Source organism: Pleurodeles waltl, chromosome 11 (assembly GCF_031143425.1).
Source record: "Pleurodeles waltl isolate 20211129_DDA chromosome 11, aPleWal1.hap1.20221129, whole genome shotgun sequence".
NCBI classification, from domain to species: Eukaryota; Metazoa; Chordata; class Amphibia; order Caudata; family Salamandridae; genus Pleurodeles; species Pleurodeles waltl.
In genome coordinates this window covers 868,288,608-868,310,537 of record NC_090450.1, presented here as the reverse complement: position 1 = coordinate 868,310,537, position 21,930 = coordinate 868,288,608, and the positions used below count along the sequence as shown (strand labels likewise).

The following is a 21,930-nucleotide window of genomic DNA, read 5'->3' as shown; positions in this document are numbered from 1 at the left end:
CCCTGCACCATCTGTGCCCAGGGCTTGTAAATTACATGCTACCAGCAGGCCTGCAGCACTGATTGCGCCACCCACTTCATTAGCTCTGTAAACATGACTCAGGCCTGCCATTGCAGAGCCTGTGTGTGCACTTTTAAACTGCCATGTTGACCTGGGAAGTTAACCCTCTCTTACCAGGCCCAAACCTTCTTCTTCAATAAATATGTCACCCCTAATGTAGGCCTTGGACCACCCCAAGGGCAGGGTGCAATGTATTTAAAAAGTTGGACATGTATTTTTAAGTTTTACATGTCCAGGTAGTGAAAAACTCCTAAATTAGTTTTTCACTACTGCAAGGCCTATCTCTCCCATAAATTAACATTGGGATTGCCTTATTACATTTTATAAGTGTAATGTTCAATTGGGCCCAAATAGATATTTTGAGTTTGGCATCTCTGGGCTCACAATTTAAAATCACAACTGATGGTAGAGTTGGATTATAAATTGCAAGGCTGAAAATGCCACTTTTAGAAAGATGGCATTTTCTTACCTTAACCAATTTGTGCCTCTGCCCATCTCTGAATACAGTCTGGGTAGGTGACAGCTGGGCTCTTGTGCATTCCCTCTAGACAGCCACACACAAAGGGAGCTAGGTGTGCCTGATGGGCCATCCACATCCTGATGGGACATTAACATCTTGATGGGTCATCCTGGGCAGGATGGGATGGAGGGACTTACATACCTGCTAGACTGGGTCCTGAGCCCTCACAAAGGGATGCATACTCCCCTATAGTGTGTCTGGAGGGAGCCAGGGAAGGAAGGCCAGGGATGTTGTGCACTTTCAAGGCTCTGTTTGAAGTCTCCCACACTACTACTGGACCCCAGCAACCACCAAATCAGTACACTTCTCGATCTGAGGACATTCTGCCAGGAAGAAGGACTGCTGTGCTGCTTAAGGAACTCTCAGTCTGCTGGCCTCCTGCTTTGTTGTGCCTGCCCTGCTGCTCTCCTTGACTGGGAGTGAGAAGGACTGGACGTGCATCTCTACATCCCTAGAACCATAGTCACTCCAGGTGCTTGCTGACTTGCCTCCCGTTCTGCAGTCTAGACTTAATATTCCTCTGCTACAGCTTCTGGACTCTCTCAACTGTGAGTCCTACCCTGCCAAGTGGTGCCAATCCAGTCCTGGGCTCTTGGAAGTGTGTTCTGCAGCTGTCTTCTACAGAAATTCACGTATCGTCACTGCTCCGTTTGGAACCGCAGCATCTCTCCTTTACACTGACACATCGCAGCTGATGATGACATCGCAGCACCTACTGTGTGTCTCGGAATTGACTTCATCATAAAGAGTTTGATGCCGCACCTCAAGGACATTGCATCAATGACTGTGCAGCTCAAGGACTACGCATCCCTGACTGCGTGGATAAGAACAGACTAATCCCCTCAGCATCGTCTCTTCTGCTCCTCTCATCAGATATTTGACGTTGACGCAACCCTCCACACACTGTTTTGTTTCAGTGGAACAGGGCTAGTTCCTGTAGCCGGTCCACGCTTCATCGCGGTCGGGCTGAACTTTTGGATTTACCGCAGTCTAGTGCAACCAGATAGCTCGGGTTGACTCTTTAAGTTTCTAAACACCATGTTTGCAGATATTGTTTAAAAATTCATATCTCGACTTCTACTTATTGGACTTTTGTCTTTTTGGTCTTTTGTTCAATAATTACGCCCTGTCTTTCTAACCTGATGTTGATTATTTTTATGTGCTGTTTTTCACTGTTTTAAGTGTTGCACAAATACTTAACACATTGCCTCTAAAGTGAAGCCTTACTGCAGTGTGCCAAGCTACCAGAGGGGGAGCACAGTTTAATTTAGGGAATGTATCTGACTTATCCTGACTAGGATTGTGGTCCCTACTTGGGCAGGGTGTGTGTGCCAATTAAAAATCCAATATCGGACAATTTCACATACAGTATATATTCCTAGTAGAATGCCTGGAAATGTGCTCCTGGTGCACATTTCGAAGCGTTCTTCATACTGGTTATGTTTCTGAATTGCCAAAAGTAGTAGATCTGTGCCAGTTTATTGGAGTACTACTGTGTGTGCAGGTTTTTTTTGTTTTTATGTTTTTTGTGGATCGGCCCATTGGTCTTTACAGAACTCGTTTGAGTCAGGCAGTGCATTGCCATATAAATAAAAATAAGTAAAAAATAAAATATTTCTAAGGGCACACCCTTTTCTCCTTCATGCCAAACACTGAAAAGCTGTGACTAAGTTAAAAGAACAAACCAAAATCAAGTCGTTTTTCTAACATCATAAAGAGGAAATGTTTATTTTCCAGCTGTCCATGTGCAAAACTATCAAGGGACTTATGTCAGTTGTGACACTCAAGTAGTTCTGTCATTTGAGCCAACATAATTTTGTATTTTGAGAATTTTTTATCATATGTGTGCACTTAAAAATCTACAAACTCAGACTGGTTGAAGGTCTCAAATGTGGTATGTGGATATGTGGCAAGCTTTAGAAAAGCGATTGCCTTTGTTTCCGTGCTACCTCTTCTAACCAGGCCATTTTAATTAATGTTTCTGCTCATTATTCTTTTAAATGTCAAGCAGAATGAGCTTTTCTGGACCTAGTTTTTTTTCTTTACATTCTGGAACTAGTAGACCCACAAATCCACACATATAATGGAAAAAGTACTGCTAGAAACAGAAAGCTATGGAAAAATCAGAAGTAAATGGATTTCTCATGCCTGACATTGGACAGCATGAAACCTTTCTGTCTTCCCCTTTGCCCACCTTTTGTACATCACCTTGTGCCTCCTGTTGGGCATCACCATGTTAGCCCCCCGGCTGCGCTTCATCTCAGACATGCACAGGTTCCTGTGCCCCTCAGCTTTGCATAACCTAGTGCTCACATAATGCACAATACCTTGTTTTCCCTCATGAAAACCTCAGTGCTCCCAAGAAAAATCACCAACTATGCCTGTGAAGCACACCAGTCAGTAGCACCATGAGGCACATCACCCAATGTACCTGTGGGGCACATCACCTACTGCTCCTGGGAGGAGTCCCGACGTGTTATTTTCAAAGCAGGCCTAAAGCAATCAGAATTTTTTTTAATAATAAACTTCTGCAGTGAGAAGGAGGTTCTAAAATGTTCCTCTCTTGTTTGTTTAAAGTATAAGAGGCCGAGACCAGATGGACCGGGGACAGAGAGTGTTAGCGGATCTCAGGCATATCCAGGACGCTGGAGTGTGTCATCTTCCTGTGAGGATTATTGAGCTCTCTCTCTCCTCGATCAATTCTGGGATCTGGCGATCTGATGCTGAATAAGAGGGAGATGACGCAGTTGTGCCCTTGCCTCATGGTGATGCATATTTTTTAATTCATTATTTGCTTTGCATTATAATATAGATTCATATATTTGCTGTGTATATTGCAGTGGAGAATCATTTGTGCATGTTTTCAATTCATTGCTGTGACCATTTTTAATCATGTGCTTTCAGCATGCTAATCTCCTTTTAGGAACCTTGCGCAGTGAAATAATAAATGTCTTCTTTGGACTAAGAAGCGCATTCCAGAGATTTTTGTCAGTGCATGAGTGTTTCAGCTGGGTCATTATTGAAGCAAAACACTCACTTGTGCTTTCCTAATTCACATTGCTTTATGCTCCCCTTTTGTACATTGCCTAGAGCCATCCTGCTGTTCTTCACCCCGTAATATCTGGTACATTCCCAGGTATCTTCAATGCACTTTTTCCGTTGCTCTGCTTATGCACATGATGTGTCTCATGCGGCAGTTTTATGTTTATTGGTCTTCATATATTAATCTTACCCATATGTTTGTTGGTCAGTGTTCCTGTTGTTTACAGATCACTCTGTCTACTGGACTTTGGAAAAATAGAGATGCTGAATTGTGTGTTTATGGACCCCTATGTTGGCTGAATCTGAGTGCATAAACCATACAAAATCCAACCCACACTTTACATACCCAGGGAGTATGGTATTTACTGGGTTGATGCACATCACCTTCAGGCTTCTCCTCGAACTTAGCGATCTCCAAGCCCATGCATCTTCTCAGTTTCTCCCTCTGTCATTTCCTGCCAAGGACGGGTCCTTATGCCACAAACATGTTACATTTTTTGGGGGTATGCTTCATTCAAATTAAAATTAGTACACTATTGAGTAGGGGGAATGTTGTTAAAAAACAAGTATTTAGATAATACAACAAGAAACGTTGTAATTTTGATGTCTGTCCACTTGAAATGAAAATGGTTGTCTACCTGATTCAGTTCAACCTATGGACCTTCCTTGAAGAGCTCAAACTTCTTATTACAAATTAGCCAAATGGGTATACTGCTGGAGAGAATGGGCTATTTGTTGAAAACTGTAAACTGATTTCTAGAATGGTAGTGGCATGCCTTACATGAGTTTCTGTGGTTCTTGAAGTTGAAGAAGGGGCATCTCCTTCCTGTACTTGTAACTGCTTCACAGAAAGTTTTTTGTGATAAATCCCATAATTTCCAACCTTTATATGCAACGATTGGGAGCCATCCTTGCATACAGGAACATTAAGATTCTCCATTATACTTTGATGTTGAGGTACAACTCGCTCTCAAAATCTACTCAACCAATGATATAGAAAGATTCAAAGCCTGCCTCAGGTGCCTCCAAACTTGGATTTACACAAACTACCTGATGCTAAAACCCCCAAGAAGACTGAATCCCTCATGTTTGCCAAAAACTCCAAATATTCCCTAACTCAGGCATGGTTGCCCAACTTAAACCTAATGTGCTTCACACCCAACCTGACAGTCCAAATTCCCACAAGTTCTCCCCAGCATTAAACCTCTCACTCATAGAACACATTGCCAAGAAGTTTAAAATTGCCAGAATAAACACCGCCCCCTGAACAAAAGTGAAACCTTTTCTCCTAAGAAAAAACGTCAAAACAACAGTTGGAGCCCCAGTCTTCTCCCAGTTAGGGGGCAACACTGTGCTGATCAGCATCCCAGAGTTTACACTCTCACCGTTGAAAGACATCTTTCACGAAGCAGAACAGCTCTTGAAGAGGATGAAGAAATCCAACCACTTCACCTTGTACCAAAGTATCGAAACTGGCTCCTCCTGTGAAAGCCCAGGTCATCATCTGCTGCATCAATCACAAGACCCTCTGCACCAAGACCCCTCTCTACCCAGCTAACAGACTAATAATATCTGGAGTACCACTCCAAATGAGGAAATATATTAGAAACTAAACACTAGGATGAAGAAAACAAGACTTCTCGGCTTGCTCCGCTAGGATCTGGAGCAGCATCCTCACTAACATCACAACAGCTGAAAGCTTACCTCTTCAAGGACCTCTACCTCAGATAAGCTGAGTTATTACCCCTGCTACTAGCTCTACCTCCACCATCTTTTCCCTTCCCCCCACGTGTCCCCAGCGGGGCTTTTTACCTATATAGCATTCTGATGCTAGCCAGGGAGGTGCACACTTTAGTATTACCAAAGCGCACATACCTGCATTTAAAGAGCAGTAGTGGAAAAAAGAAATCAGGCAAGAATTCATTGTAAGCATGAGGAATTCACAGGAAATAACCCACCCTGATGGAACTCTGCTGTCTCCCCTCCCCACCTGCACCATCATCAAGACCATCTGTATCATCTACACAGATCGCAGAAATGGTATGACACCTTTCTGGCCATCACCATTTCTGATGACTCTCAACACTTGTTCAGCCAAAAAACTGACAGACAGAAGACAACGAAATGCAAGAAATAAAAAGACAAAATCCAGGCCTTCGCCACGTGTACCCCCAGGACCTGCCGCAGCATCTCCGTAACAATCAATACAGCCCTCTGGACTTATGCACCGATATACAACCTGAGCATCAGAGTTAAGTGGTAACAAACAGTAAAACAGATACATTTCTCAGAGTTGAAAACTAAATAGTTTTTTCTGGTGTTAAAAGCTTTTCAATGACAGTTACAAAACAAGGCTGTGGCAGTCGTGACAGACAACACAACAGCAATGTTTACCTCAAAAGGGATGAACAGTGTCTATTATCAAACTTATCAAAAGAAATAAGGAACTGTTCATTTGCATAGGAAATAACGGTGATGGCACACCACGTTGTAAGGTATAGACCTCTTACAAGCAGACAGCATAAGCAGCTACAAAGCATTACACATGAATGGGAGTTGTAACGAAAAATGGTAGATCACATTTTCAAAACATAAGCAAAAGCAGATGTAGTATCTTTTTGCAGTGCAGACAATGCTAAAAGATGAAGCTTCATATCCAGCCATTACTATGTCCAGTTGGAACTGAATGCTCTACTCTACCCTTAAGTTTGTACTGGAAATGTGCATATTTATTTCATATGACACCTAGAATTCTGACAGTAATAAACAAATGTAAAACAATGATATAACACTAATAATGTTAATAGCACAGAGATGGCCATGTCAAAATTGGTACTTCTATCTCATGGAGATATCCTGCCAACACAAAATCAAACCTCCAGTACACACAGGGATCTACTGACAAAACAAGGAGGAGAGATTTTTATACATAGTCTCATACATTGTGTCTGGAAGCTTGTCTCCTGAAGTCGTAGAATTTCAACAGTTATGTTTGCCAGATAAATATGTGGCTGTTATTAAGGAGGCAAAGAAACCAACAATCAGAAAATGTTATGAAGTGAAGTAGCATAGATATTTCAATTCATGTTCACATAATAATAATTTAGGCTTGCTAACTAGCGAACCAGTGATTAGTTAAACGATTATTTAAGTTTTGTATCAATAAGACTGAATTTATCAGCCATTGCAGCACGTTTAAAAGAAGTATATAAAGGAACTCTCTTCAATGTAAGTTATCAGGCGATTTTGTGGAAGGGATAAACTAATGTGTACCCCCTTTATGGGTTACCACTAGCTCAGTGGAACTTAAACCTTTGCCTATGGCTCCTTCACGACATCTTATTGGAACCACTTTATTTTTTATTAATAATAATTACATTTCTTAAAGCTAATTAGTGAATTGCAAGTTCTGCCAATTGAAAAAACATTTACAAGTCAACAAAATGTTGTGCTTTATGAGGATAAATCTACTTTTTATCCCATAGGTCGGTGGTTCTAAAACTTTTGACTCTTGAGGACCCTCCCTGAATCACTACAGGAATCCGGGGACCCACAGGAAATTTTGTACGATTTAAATTTCAAACAGTAATTCGCAAAAAATACACCAACAAGAACACACCAAACAAATACTCGAATTGCTAATGATTTTATTGTTTTATATTGAAAAAATGTGCAAAAATCGAAAGCTTTTTTTTGGAAGGTTAGTGCTCCATCTTAGTGACTAACTTTTCAATGTTTGGTTTTATTTCAGGAAGTTGAATCCTCCAGCCAGATTCTACATTTCCCAAGCGTTTTCTGTATTTATGTTTTTTAGGTACATACGATCTGAGAAAGCTTTTCCACATAAGTATGTGGTGCGGAAAGGAAGTAAAACCTTAATTCCTCTCATCTCGCCATAGCCTCTCTGTCACATGTGTTTCAGTTGTTTTAAAGCACTTCTCATACCAGAGTAGGGTGCTGGAGCACTTTACATTACACACATACAGTGTATAGAAAATGTTACATAAGGCAAAGGGCACTACAAGGTGTAGGATTAACGTCATCCATACTGGTAGGCATTTTCTAAGAGTGCTTGGTCTGGAGAAGCACTAGCTCAGGATCCCGAACATAACACAGTGGTTATTATTGACTTAAATAATAGGAATTCACTTCTATGCAAACAATTTTTAGTATCATCAGGATAATGGAAGACTGAGTAAAAACATAACTTTTTAATTTTTACCATGTAGTTGGCATGCAGCTTTTTAATAGCAGTTCATAACTCATTGTGCTAGATTATGATTGTAACTTATGAATTTCACAGTTACAAAAGAATCTCTGTGACAAATGCAGTAACCCATTGTGCTATGCACATAAAATACTGTTCTTTGATATGCTTGATACACATTCTGTGCAGCAGGCAAATTAACCATCTGTGCTACCTTAGATGAGTCAAAACTGCCACCACACAAAACACACCCATCTCTCTCTAGCAGGTACATTAATCACCAGAGTTACTTTGACACTTTTAATTTTTCACGCAAACTGCTGGATGTACAAATAACTTTGCAGTGCTTTTAAAACTGCTACACAAATAAAGTAACAAATTTAAAACAGCCATGTGTTTGTCAAGAGGGCCCAGCTAGAGATGTGCCTTCCTGCCAGCCTAGGCCTTGAGATCCCTGCAGACCCTCTGGGAATGTCATGGATCCCTGGGGGAGCGCTGACCAAAGATTGGGAAGCGCTGCCATAAATGGTATCACCTTTTCATGTCAGGCAGTACAACCAGCTGTGTGTATTCAGACTCCAAGTGATTCAGCAGAAAGAGTCTTACATACTCTAGATAAAAGAGATACAATGTAATATATTTGGGAGGCTCAGCCCGTTAGTAAATATGAACTATTTTTTTTAACCCACACTTCACAATTTGTAGGCCCTGCTGTCACGAAAGGCTACATTGCATAATGGGTAATACAAGCAAATTGTGCTTACAATTAGCGAAGAAACAGAGAAGTTAAACCAAGGGCACACTCCACAATGCTACAACCGCAAGAATGAAAAGAGCAACATTAGCTTTTCTTGGTAATGCCTTGTTAGAAGACATCTGCAGTGCAGCAACGTGGTCAACATGATGTACTTTAACCAAACACTGTTTTGTTGACTTTCAGGTATAAAATGAAACTGTACAAGCAAGGCCAAATAGTTTTAAAACTCATATCTAGTTTAACTCCCACTTCAAACCCCCTCCACAGTGGGGAAGCACCACTATGTAATCTGGGTACAGCATGTGAATCTAGAAGAGATTCCACACTACAAAATGCAACTTTTGTTGTGCAGCTTGTACGTCTTATAGATTCCCGTGTGACCCACCCTTCACTCTGCAGAGTTGATGCAAAATAAGGTGTAAAAAGGAAGACTCTTACGGGAGGCATTGTGGGCTTACGGTTGAAGTCAAAGGATTCCACCCAAGTCGATATCTATGAGGAAAAAAAAGACCAATATGAACACTTCCAGACTCAACTTATAGATGGTAGAATTATGCAAAGCATGTGAATGTAGAAACATTTCAAAATGTGAAACCATATTTACAGGTAAACCTTTTTTTTCTTTTTTTTTAAACTCATAATCTTTTTATTCAAGAGTTTATGAGACAATACAGCAAAGTGTTGCCAGAAGCAATTGTGTTGGACAGGAGAAAGGTCAATTGGAAGCCAAGAACAATGTGCATAGGCAAGCAAAGCCAAGCCATAAAGTGTCCCATGGCTTGGATGATATGCCCTCTGCAGTGGTAGCCTGCCAGCTAGCGTGATAATGCACAATTGTCTCAATGTTACAGGGAGCCGGGGAGGAGCTCTTCTCCATGTTCCGGAGTTGTTGGATGGTGATACGTTTGGTCTCTTGGGATGCTGCTTTCTTGTGGCACTTGTCTGGGGGGTGGGGCCGCACCGTGGTTCATATGGGGCTCAGGCCTTCTCTAATTGGCAAACGTGGTGGTGATGAGTCTGTGTCTTGATCGGCAGGTAGGTCCAGAAGATGCCTTGCCTTTGCCAGGGAGCGTATGACGAGTTGTTTACCTTCCCAGGGAAACAAGAGGGCAAGGGGATGACCGCACTGATAGTGTTGTCCATCTTTCATAGTTTATCAGTGATCTGCTTAAAGTCGTGACGTCGACACACGGTAACTAGAGAGAGATCCTGGAAAATTTGAATGGTGTAGCCACAAAAAACACCAGGTCTGCTTTGCTTCTGGAAGCCCGCATCATAGCTTCTTTGTCCGTAAAGAAGTGGATTCACATCAGAATGTCAGGGAGTAGGTCAGCTCACCCAGGTGCGGATGTCACACGATGGACCCTGTCCAAGGAGGGAAGGGCGGCCTCTTTATCTCTACGAATCATCTATAAGAGCACAGCTGTGAAGGCCATAATGTTGCTGCCCTCCTCTTCCCTGATGTGCTTGTTGTTCGAGCAACACCTGTTTTCCAGGTCTTCCTGCTTTGCTTGCAGTGCTATTTGCTACTCCTCAATCACCGCTAATCTGTGCCACGGCATCTCCTGGTCCTTCGAGCGAGCATCAGCTGTTCATTCCAGGTCGTCCACATGCCCCCCCCATCACAGAGACAGCACGCCGAATATCTTGGATACAAGATTTAAAGTCTGTTTTTAGCCAGCATGTTGCAGCGTGGATATCTTGGGGAAAATGGTTCATATAGTCCTGTGTGATGGGCACTGGGGTCGCGCTCCCATCCGCACTGGTAGAAGGAGGGCCTGCTGTCTCCATCTCTGATATGGGGGATTTTCTCCAGAGTGAAGTTACAGGGTTGTCTGTGGTGGACCCCATTAGTGTGTCTTTGGTGGACTTGAAATGAGACATAGGGCCTGATTACAACTTTGGAGGACGGTGTTAAACCGTCCCAAAAGTGGCGGATATACCACCTACCGTATTACGAGTCCATTATATCCTATGGAACTCGTAATACGGTAGGTGGTATATCCGTCACTTTTGGGACGGTTTAACACCGTCCTCCAAAGTTGTAATCAGGCCCATAGTGTCCAAGTGTAGGGGCGCTGGAGGGTAAGTGTCAGATCGGCCCAAGGCGGCATCTTCACTCAGTTGCAGCAGGGGTACCATGCGGCTAGTACTGCACTGTAGTGAATTTACACATTGATCCTAAGAGTATCTGCAGCCATGCAGTGGGCAGAGGGCCTCAAGGAGCTGGTGAGGTTATCCCTATTATGGGGTCAAGAAGAGGGTCACATAGGGCCCGTGGTGGCTCTCCGCATATCAAGAGTGCAGCCTCCCCCGGGCTCCTGCCGGATCCAACAAGGTAAAGGGGTGGTGGGGTGGGTAGAAAAGTTGTGCTGTAGTTGCCAGTACGCTGCCGCCCTCTGGGCTGCAAATGTTACCGGCCCTGAAGTCACAGGCCCACAGGTAGAAGACTTGAATTAAGTGCCTCAAACCAGTCCCTGGGACCAAGAGACAGATACTCACTGTACCAGAAAGCCATAGGAGTCGAGGGAGAGAGTTAGTCTGCCACAATCACAGGTGCAAGCATCCCAGTGGGTATTCCCAGCCTAGGGTTCCAGATGAACCACAAAGATTCACTTTCCAGCGCAGGGCAGCCCTCAGTTAACCAGCCTAGTCATGCACAGCAGCCCGTCTAAGTCTTAGGGTCAGGCTGCCTCTCCGCTCATTGTCTTGGTGGAGGTCACTGAGTATCCCCCAGTGCCGGCACAGATGGCTCCGCTGCCGCAAGTGGGGTTTAGCGGAGGGGAAAGAGAGGCCTGCTGACGACCTATGACTCGCTCCCCTCCCCGGTGCTGGGGCCAGTCAAGCTGCTTCCCCAACAGTAAGCTCAAATAGGACCAGAGGTATGAAGATGGCGGTGCGCCCGTTCAGTCATTGCTCACCGCTGTGTCCTCTTGTCAGACTGGTCTGAAGATAAGAGCTGCAAATTCACTGGGTGGAACCCGCAGGCCGCGGGGCTCTCCTTTTCAAGATAGTGGCGTATCCATCTGCATTCACCCCAAAGTATGCTCGAAGTCAAACCCCCAGTGGTCGGAGCAGAAATATAAGAGCCCGCTCATGCCACCAATCTGCTCTGCTTTCCCTAGATGGCATATGGCCCTCTGCTACGAGATCACCGCTTTGTGGGTCCTTGTGCTATTGTGTGCAGCATGGCCTTCAGTAGGATGGCGGCCACTTGGTGTCTGGCCACACCCCGGAGGCCGCTGTGCACTTGTGCACCAGCAAGTTTCCTCTTTTAGGCGGGAGCCAGGACACCCAGGTGCGCCTGCATTGACAGCTCCATCCACCGATATCTGGCTCCGTAGAGGTCTAAATCGGCCTGCCTCACACCGTCACCACCAACCTGGCAGACCGCGGTCTCCCTGTTACAAGATGGCTGGCCGAGCGGGTCAGACCAGGCTGCTCAGTGGAGATTGTGATGCCATTCCCAGCACTGCTGTTGGAGGAATTGACAGCCCTCCCTTCCCCTTGTGTGCAGTGGGGGTGTAAGAGGGCTTGTGTATCACACCTTAGTTAGCGTTGTTCATACATGGTCCCAGTGCCCAGGATGGTGCTGGAAGACTGACGGGGGTCCATAGATAAGACGAGGCGCGTCTTACTCCAAGCTCCGCTAGGCAACACCCCCGTTAACCTTTCTTTCTATACTGGGCCAACCCTGCAATGACTCGTTATCCAGATGCCCTATCATGAGTATTTTCTCTGAATGCAGAAACATCCCACCCTCCTCCCTGTTACACCAGCAGTATAGCTTAGTTGGGTCTGTGTGGATCAATTATCGCTCCTTATCATCAGTAATGAACTGCCTGACTGACTCTGCCATGCATCAAGGGACAGTAAGCTTCTACAATCCTTAGAGTGGGAAGGTCCAAAATCAAGCATGCGAAATCTGAGCAAACGAGCATTGTTCCATGCTATGGTCATAATTTTTATTACTTATGCTATTTTACTAGAGCTTTTAAGGTGCTGTGATCTCTTAATTGTACTTTAATAGTGAAAGTTATTTTGAACTGCAGGTTTTTTGTTTTTTTAACTTTCTTTAAAAAAAAAAATAATATGCTTCCACATGATCTACTGTTTACAAATATTGAGAAATGACTGGTGATAGAGAACATTATTTCCACTGCAGTAGATAAAAACTTGGAGCAGGCCATTTTGACCAGCAGTAATATGTGAAGCGTTGCCAGATCCACTTGTTGGAGAGACACTGGCCTTCATTTTCAATGGCCCAGCATTTTGCTGTGGTAAAACCACCAGGATTTGAATGTACTAAAACCTCTTGTAGAAATGCCAATACCACCTGAGTTGAAGAGAGAAAACCAGCGCATCAGACCGTACACACCATTTCCACATGTTCTTCCTTTTTTGGGCTGATTTTCCCTGAGCACATTTTCTGGTGTTTTTTCTGATATGTGGTGATGTTGCCTGTCTTGCAGTGTCAGATCGGGTGTAAAAACCTGTTTGCTTCTAATTAGGAAGTACTCGGGCACTTAGAATGAGGGCCATCATTTTACAGGAAACACAATGTATAGAAAAATACCTTTGTTTCCTGGCATTCAACTATCAGGCCAGTTATTTCTTCCTTCAGTAATGGTTTTAAAATTACTATTTCAGATTCTTGTTCCTCGAAGTTTGAGGTTGACCAGTCTGTGTTTGCCATACCACCGACTTATCACATTCAGGAAAACGGAAGAAGTGTGCACATTCGGGATGAGGAAGAGGATGAAATTATGCAGTTTGCTATACAACAGAGTTTGCTCGAATCTACCAAGAGTCTTGTAAGTCTAAATGATTTGGTTATACTCTTGATCTTTTTTTATTCTAAATGTTCACTCAGCATTGGGTATTGTTTGTTACCAATACCTTACCACAGTTTATCATTACGCTTATAAAATCTTTATTACAGTTGTGAACTCCTTAAATGTACAATCTGTTTGCTAATAATAAATTGCCATTACCAAAGTGCTAATTACTTTCGCACAGGGAGGGTGGGAAGTGCTTTTCCAGGGTTAAAGGAATTAGCCAAGTAAGAGTGGGTTCCCATAACATGGCTTCCCCAGCATGGGCCCAAGCCTAAAGGGGCTAAAAGACACCAGTTGTAGGGATTTAGAGGAATCCCAGAACAATAGTCATGCCATTCTAGTCCTTCTGACCCAGACAATGATGCCTAGCAATACGGTGGGGTTGGAGTGGAAGACATTGTCCTGCTGCCCCAAATGTTACTAATCATATTGGTTCAATATGCTCCTCCACAGGTTAGCCTGTCTGATGCCTTGAATCAGGAAGCCTTAATTTCCGTTGCATGGAAGCTTTTGCTGGGTTCAACCTGAGGCTGGATCATCTAAAGCTTTCCAGAATTCTAGCAAATGAAAGGCACAGTCTATGGACAAGGGCATTCTAAACTAAGTATGGTATGGTGCTTGCAGCAGGAACCTACTGGGTGCTCTATGTTGAAGTGAATAGTCCAGCTTTGTCTGCTTTGGATTAATCTGCTATAGCACACCTACGGCTATGTTCTTTCCTTGGGACTAATTCCTTGAGATTATAGAGAAGAGCAGAGGCTGAGGTATTAAGTACTAAATGAGCAGGACTGAAATCTTTTCTGCTATTGAATATCTAAGCAGCCCCTGATGTTTCATCCAGAGCGAGATATTTGAGACCTAGGCTGCCAGTGGAGTGCATGCCCCAGGAGAGGATACATCATGATGTCCATGGCTTCCAGTAGAGTGCATAGTTGAAAATGCCTTCACACAATTCAAAAATTCCTTCACACAATTCAAAAATTCCTTCACACAATGTTGAAAGTGATGTGGCAATTAAGCGATGAGCTGCAGGTTCAGTGTGCTGCTCGCTTGAAAGTTTGTGCTGGCAAGCTGTATAAATTACTTGTCGATTTGGGGCATGCAAGTAGATTTCACCTTCCTTTCAATAAGGGTACACTTAACTCTGGGCGTCCTGTGGTCATTTGCTGGGAACAAACCCTGCACATCATAAGAAAAACATTAAAATGTATTTTCTTTGCTACAATATGTCACAAAGGCATGGTTAGAGTATAAAGTGCAAATCAACCAGTCTAAATACTTTATTTCATATTAATTTAACATGTCATATATGCATATAAAAAGAAAAATGCAATAAAATTTAAATCAGTTAATTACCAGTCACATAGCGAATCTCGATTGGTTTACATTAAAGTTAATCTTGAAGTCCCAACAGTAGAGTTAAAACCCACAATGTTGCTAAATAGATTTGAAACATGTTTATTCTATCCACGTATGCAGCCTTAAAGTGGTTAGCTAAATGCAATTAATGGCAATGCACCAACCCACTGATTTAGTTATTTATTTTAAACATATTATAGCACACCAGAACCGTGAGGTGTTTGGGTACTTTATATTTAAAGATTATATTTTGGTGTGGTTACATTAAAATCTTCACCAAACATATAGGCGGGGATAGGGTTATGAAATTTGAGTGGTTGACAAATGAGTTGTTTTCAGTCCTTTCTGATGATGAGGCAGAGTGTTTGGGAAGGTTTACTGGTGGGGTAGAAAATGATCTGAAGCAGTTTTTGAGATAAGAGTACTTCAGATGGATAGAATGAGGATTATTCAAGATGAAGTAGCTAGCCAAATAGTACAAAACGTTGGTTCCTGAGATGTTTTTTAAAGGTGGTCAGACAGGTTAGGTTTTGGAGGTCACAGGTGGTAGAGTTCAGCGCTGACCTGGCAGCACCAGAGAAAAATTGTTTGTGAGCTAAGACGGTCTTATACTCGGGGATTTCGAGGAGAAGCATGTCACTGCTTCTCTGCTTGAGCCACCAAAGGTTGGTAGAGGTTTAGCTAGGTAAGGCAGACATAGATAGTCTTCAATAAACATAAACTAAAACTGTCAGTCGTGTATGCTTATTTGGAATTAAATACAAATCACACATAAAAAGCTATGATCTCTAATTGCTGTATATACAAATGCACCTCTAGGTGCCGGCAGTAGCTTGAATCCACTCTCTTTCACAGTTAACTAACATAAGGGCAATAGGTTGGGCATTCATGTGTTATCATATCCGAAGACGGGCATGCCCAAGTGCACATGTTCATGTTTGTTGTGCTTGTATGCAAATAGTAGATTGAATTCAGAACTATTTTTTGCCAGTTTGTTCAGAGAGTCACCAGTACTTCATTAGCAGATAGCAGTAGGTTGACAGGCCAATAAAATGGTAAAAAATAAGGTGTGAAAAAAAGATGAGCTGAACACGGTAAAAGCACAGTGCACCATATGTAAGGTTAAGTATCATTTAATCAATCAGATCAGATTCATAGAGTGTGGCTATTCACCAGCGAGGGAATCCAGCCACTGGGAACAAGCTACTAAGGTGCTTGATTGAACAGCCAGGTCTGAGTCGAATTCCCGAAAAGAAGATGATGCCCGTAGATGAAGGGGGAAGTTGTTCCAGGATTTTACCACAAGGTAGGAGAAGGAGTGTTCTTCGCTGTTGCTTCAGTGGATGCAGGAGGGTGGTGCGAGGGGAAGGGAAGCGGGGTCTAGGTGCCTGGAGGGTAGTTGGATGTTCAGGCGGTGGTTGATGTATGCTGGTCCTTGGTTGTGATCAGCATCTTGAATTGGCATCTCTTCTGAATGGGAAGCCAGTGGAGCTTCTTGAGGTGGGTGGGGTGGTGGGGGTGGAAATGTAGGTCTATTTGGGGAGTTCGAGGATGAGTCTGGCTGCTGAGTTCTGTATGCTCTACAGCCTCTTCAGGTGGTGTGTGGTGATTTCTACATAGAGTGGCTTGCTGTAGACCAGCCGGCTTGTTACTAGGGCTTAAGTGATGGTTTGTCTGGTGCTGATGTGAAGCCATTTGAAGATCTTACGGAGCATGCGAAGAATGAGGAAGCAGGCAGAGGAGGCGCAATTGATCTGTGTTTTCATGGTGAGTTTCTTGTCCAGGATGATGCCAAGGTTGCACACGTGGTCTATCAGGCTGGGCGCTGTTACTAGTTCAGAAAGCCACGAGGAGACATTCCAAAGGGAGTTGTTGTTCCAAAGATCAGCTCCTCCGTTTTGTCTGTTAATTTGTAGGCAGTTTTTATTCATCCAGTCAATGATGCCAGTCATGTAACTGCAGAAGTTTCCCTTCATGGTGAAGAGGTCTTCTGATAGGGAGACAATGAGCTTGTCGTCTGAATAGGATACGATGTTCATTCCCTAGGTCCTGACAATGTTGGCTTAGGCTGTCATGTAGGTGTTGAACAAAATAGGGCTGAGGGATGAGCCATGGGTGATACTTCAGATGTTCTTTTTGGGTTCTGAGGTGAAAGGAGATAGACGTATTCTCTGGGTTCTTTTGTCGAGGAAAGAGGTGATCCATTTGAGCAAATCTCCCGAGACTCCGATGTGGTGAAGCCTCTTGGTAAGGGTGTAGTGGGATACTGTGGCGAATGCTGCTAAGAGGTTGGGTATAATTTTTGCATAGCACATACATAGCAGAGTTACTTCATGGTGCTGGACAGTTATTTCAATGAGAAGTAGATGACTCCTGACAGAAAAAGAAAAAAACAAGAACATACTCTTGCAAAAAAATATGTATTTTTAGCTTTGTTTGAATGCAGAGGGAGCTTCAAGGTCCTTAGGAGACTGCGTGAGTTCCACAAGCTGTCTGTAGAAGTTAAAAATGCATGCCACTGCAAGTTAGCTTGTTTGGATCTTGCAGACCACAAGGTTCTGAGAGACAGATACGTTCTAAAATGTTGTTAAAGGAAAAAAGGCCTCTGAGCCCTGATAGCATTGTATATCAGTGACTTGAATTGTATGCACCCTAACCAGCAGACATTACAAATCTTTAGAAATTGACGATACAGAATTATGCCACAGGAGGCCGTTATGCGTTCAAATCGCTGAAATTTTAAATCATTGCAACTTAGCTAGTAGATAGTTGCAAACTTTTTAATAAGATCTATTGTGAGTAGACAAAGATGATAAAGGTTGTTGCACACAAATGTTGAAATTTCATCATGCATGGCGAGATTGTAATCCAGCAAGATTCCCAGATTTTGGAATAGAGAGATGGGGAGGGCAGTTGTGTTGTGTGGGGTCTCATTATCCTAATGAGGCTGCTGGATTTGGGCGGCAGCATCATCTGAATTGTGGGGAACTGAGTCCAGTCCCACACATGTGACAACTGTTAGCCTAATCTGTTTCCAACTAGCTAGCAGTGTCTCGTCTCTGCCCAAGAGCAGGGATGATTTGTGGCAACCGGGCGCATAACAAAATGACTTCTCAGGGAAATTGTGCTGAATCAGATCTCATCCTTTTCTCTTAGTTACATTAATCACACACATGCAAAGACAACAGAGACAGAAAATGGTTCAATAGGATTTATTGAATCAGCTGTGCCTTAGATAAAATGTCATGAAACACAATAATTAGAATGATGAAATATAATAGAAGCAAAATGATGACAAGAAAAGTGAAACACAGGAAAAGTCCCACCATACTGTCACTATGCGTAATATATGCGATTACCACCTAAGCTTTGTTAGAGCACAGCATGATAAGCCCTAATCCGCCCTTCAAGATCCCCCCTGGGGAGACATCATCCCCCATAGCTGAGCATGGAAGCCTGTTGTCTATAGAGACACCATCTTGAACCCAGTAGTCTCTGCAAGCAGCTGTAGCAAAGTCAATCAGTATGCGGTTGTGATCCTCTGGCTGGAATTTCCCTGTAGCATGCATGGGACAAAGAGGTGTTTTTATTATAAAACAACTGACATTCTGAAAAAATGTCCCTACCTAGGATGTGTGTGTTTCTGTGAACATTAGAGACGTGGTGTACCATTTATGCCGGCAACCCTATCTTGTTGCAGCCTTGAGGAAAGCACAAAGTTAAAAAAGAATGTCTTGTTAAGAAACACAGTGCTTTCCTAGGCGAAAGAACACCTAGATAAAGAAAAGAAAATAACACCATAAATGTGGCTGATGCTGAACTAATAAAATCAAACAGAATAAAATGTTACTAGGCTGAAGGGCACAAGCAGCGGTCCTAGTTGGTAAAATAACGTGCCCCGAGCCATCACTACAATGGCTATACAACAGTTGCCTGATGTATCCAGCCAGATGTTTTGGCCCAGGTACAGGGCGGTGTGCCAACTATCATTATATTTGTTTTACTATGATTAAGGTTTTTATTAGATTGTTTATTTGTTTTTCCTGTTTCAATACAGCAAGAATCTGTAAAGTAAGAATCTGTAAAGTAAGAATCTATAAAGTAACACATTATGTTTATACCATTCGATAAACTTCTATTTTAGTGTGTATCAGGCCATTTACACCTCTAATGTATTTATTTCTATTATTTTCATATATTTTCACTATAGCTTTTATTCTTAAGTCTGCTCCATCCCTAGCTCCTTCATTTTCGTCTCAGCATGTTCAATTAATTTTCCTTTTGTTTTCATCTGACTTGCTACAGAGAATTTACAATGAGTCTTCTCTATAAGCAAAAAGCATAGCATTAAGTTATCAGTAAGGTGTCCCAGAGATTTCTTCCTCCATATCCAAGACCATATCAACTGGAGCATAGTCTGATAGGTGTATACTGCCAATAGAAGTAGGTGTAACTTTTAGCATTACCTTTTAGAGATGATGCAATAGTTTATTCTAGTAAATGTGTTATGCAGTGCAGAATGAAAAGAGTACTGTCTTCCTTACTGATTCTTTATTCTGCAGACATCAATTACATTTAGATCATTTTGCAGTTTAAGTGCTTTTCTACCACTTACCTTGCAAAAGTCACTCCAAACAGTGAATCGGATAATAGTTGGAAATCACCTTCAACAGTTGTCTTTGAAGTTAATTTTAGCCCTTCTTATGTATTTGTGATCTCATAAAGTTTTTCATTGGATATGACATTTGAAAAATATACATAAACAAAGGTAAACTCCTTTGTGTCTAGTTTGGCCTTCACTAACAACTGCCTTTCATCTTCTATTGTTAATAATTGTTAGCATTCCAAATGTCCTTTTTTATTAACTAAAACTATCTTCCTCGGTTTGTGTAGTACCGTGAATGGATTCAATTTCTAAACCAGGTATGTTTTCTGTAAAAAGGCAATATCTGCACCATCCTTATTAAGATAATCCAAAATTTGCCTTTTTTACTTGGTTATTAATTACACGTTCGTTCCAACTGAATAGATTTATTGTTCTGCAGTGAAGAGACCATTGTGGTCTTGCTGTGGCTCAGTATACACTAAAACAATTAATAGAGCAGTACATCACTGCAACTGTCAATAGTTTTAATTCCGGATGGTTAACACAAATACACCTGCCAGTTTTTAGAAAATGTGCTCCAAACTGCATTCAGTCCTCGATCATGGAAGGTACCAATTTAAAGACAAGCACACTTACAAAACAATATATTCCTGCGATTAATCATTGCCATTAGAGGACAGAGATAAGCATTGATAAATCAGCCCTCTGAAGGACTACAAAGGTACACTTTGAAGTAAAAGTGGCAAGTCTGAAAGACTGTTTTATGTTCAAAAGAAAATACTCAGTTCAAGCCAAAGCACAGTCCTGCATTCCACAGTATACCAGCCTCTAGCGTAATATGTAGTGATTTCTGACTGTGTTGAAATCCGCTGAACGATCTAATAAATTAAGTGCTCAGCAAGGGGGCGACGCTCCTCTGCCCTTATGGGGGGCTGCCGCAGACACCATGTAGGCAGTAAGACTAATTGAGCGATCAGTGTCTTCATTGTCCGCCAAAATGGCAAATGTATTTCTTTCACTTAAAGATGCTCCTTAACTATAACAGCCCCCTTCCTTTTTTCCAATTGCTGTAGAGATATTTGAAACTGGGAGGCATATGCTCATTAAGGAATGTAATAACTTTACCTGAATTAGTTTTGTCTGTTATTTGTGTTGAAACTTTTATCAGCGTACAAAAATAAATGGAATACTTGGAAGACTAGAAAAATTCTTCCCTGCTTTCATTGTGGTATGTTGAACGTTGTTCATAGACATTGATTATGTCGACATCAGATAATGTATGGGCACCGCCACAGCTATCAGCTTGATAACAGATCCTATCAGACAAGTGAAGCAGTACAAACCTCCCCAGCAGCTCTGCTGGCAGCTCTTCCATGGGCTACATAGCCACATGACTGACAAGATTATTCTTGACATGAATAAACACCATATCTTAATACATTTCTAAGAGTATCATCTGGTTTTGTAGACTCATACAACTCTTCATACTAACACATCATTGAGCCAAGAGTTGTCTGGACCACACCCTATTTACATAATGTCTGTTTTGTGCAGTCAGGAACACTAGTGCAAGAGAGACCTGGTCATGGTATTTTTCTTAAATCCTGGCCAGAATCCTACATGCTCACTCTTTGGTTCAGGCCCACCATTAAAATCGTCACCCACGATGCTGCTTATTCAGTTTCTTTCTAGACATCTCTGATGTGACAGATCCCAGTCATGTGGATAAGTTTCCCTTGTCCAGTGCAGAAACCAGCTGGTCCCTTAAAATAGACTGCAAACCTGCTTAAACTGGATTAGATAAAGAAGGATATTAATGCCTTGCTCCTTCAGGACCCATAGTGCTTCCCCCTCCAGTCCTACCATCCTGGGTCTCTCTTTTTCTCCCACCCTTCATATTCTATACAGGTTTTCATCTATAATTAGAATTTACTTTGTAGCAAGTAGATATGAGTTCTGTTTTTTAAATTGTTAAATCGCTGCAGCAGTAGGAAGAAATCATCAGTTTTTGCTTTAAAATCCTATCTTACCTTATTTAAAAATGTCTGATTCATAGTAATCCATCTATTAAAAATATGAATTAAAATCTCCAAATCTTATAAATCCTTTCCCCCACCTACCTGGTCAACATAGAGGTTTTCTTTTAGTTACACCTTGTGGAGCTTAGTTAATCATTCTTGAAACTGTGGGGATTCTGCCTCCTTTCCATTTGTTGTTTTTACAGAAGAAGCTGTCAGAATGAGCCACCAGACTGTGGCATCTCTAGTTCTTGTCCTTAGATGTCTCCCACTTCCTAGTAAAACTGACATTAGGAGAAAGATTGATTCCACTTGGGTTTTTAGTGAATGATGTAACCTACCCCTAGAATTCCTTAGTCCAGGGGCACCTCCAGATCAAATGTGCCCATGTCCCTATGTTGTTTCACCTGGGACATCATGACTAATGCTGCTGTTCCTTTTATGCATCCGATCAGTGGTATAATAAATGAACTATGGGCATGCTTTTGAAGTTGGGCCCACTCTGTGTGTGATTATTAAGTAA

At 42.3% G+C, this 21,930-nt stretch overlaps 1 protein-coding gene across 1 annotated transcript in view; it reads left to right on the top strand.

Annotated features, from left to right (window-relative positions):
- ANKRD13A (ankyrin repeat domain 13A) overlaps window positions 1-21,930 on the top strand; it is a 352,335-nt gene that overhangs the window by 224,961 nt on the left and 105,444 nt on the right. Inside the window, exon 13 of the mRNA XM_069214719.1 lies at window positions 13,237-13,400. Coding sequence (XP_069070820.1) covers window positions 13,237-13,400 — 164 coding nt within the window. The remainder of the gene's footprint in view (window positions 1-13,236; window positions 13,401-21,930) is intronic.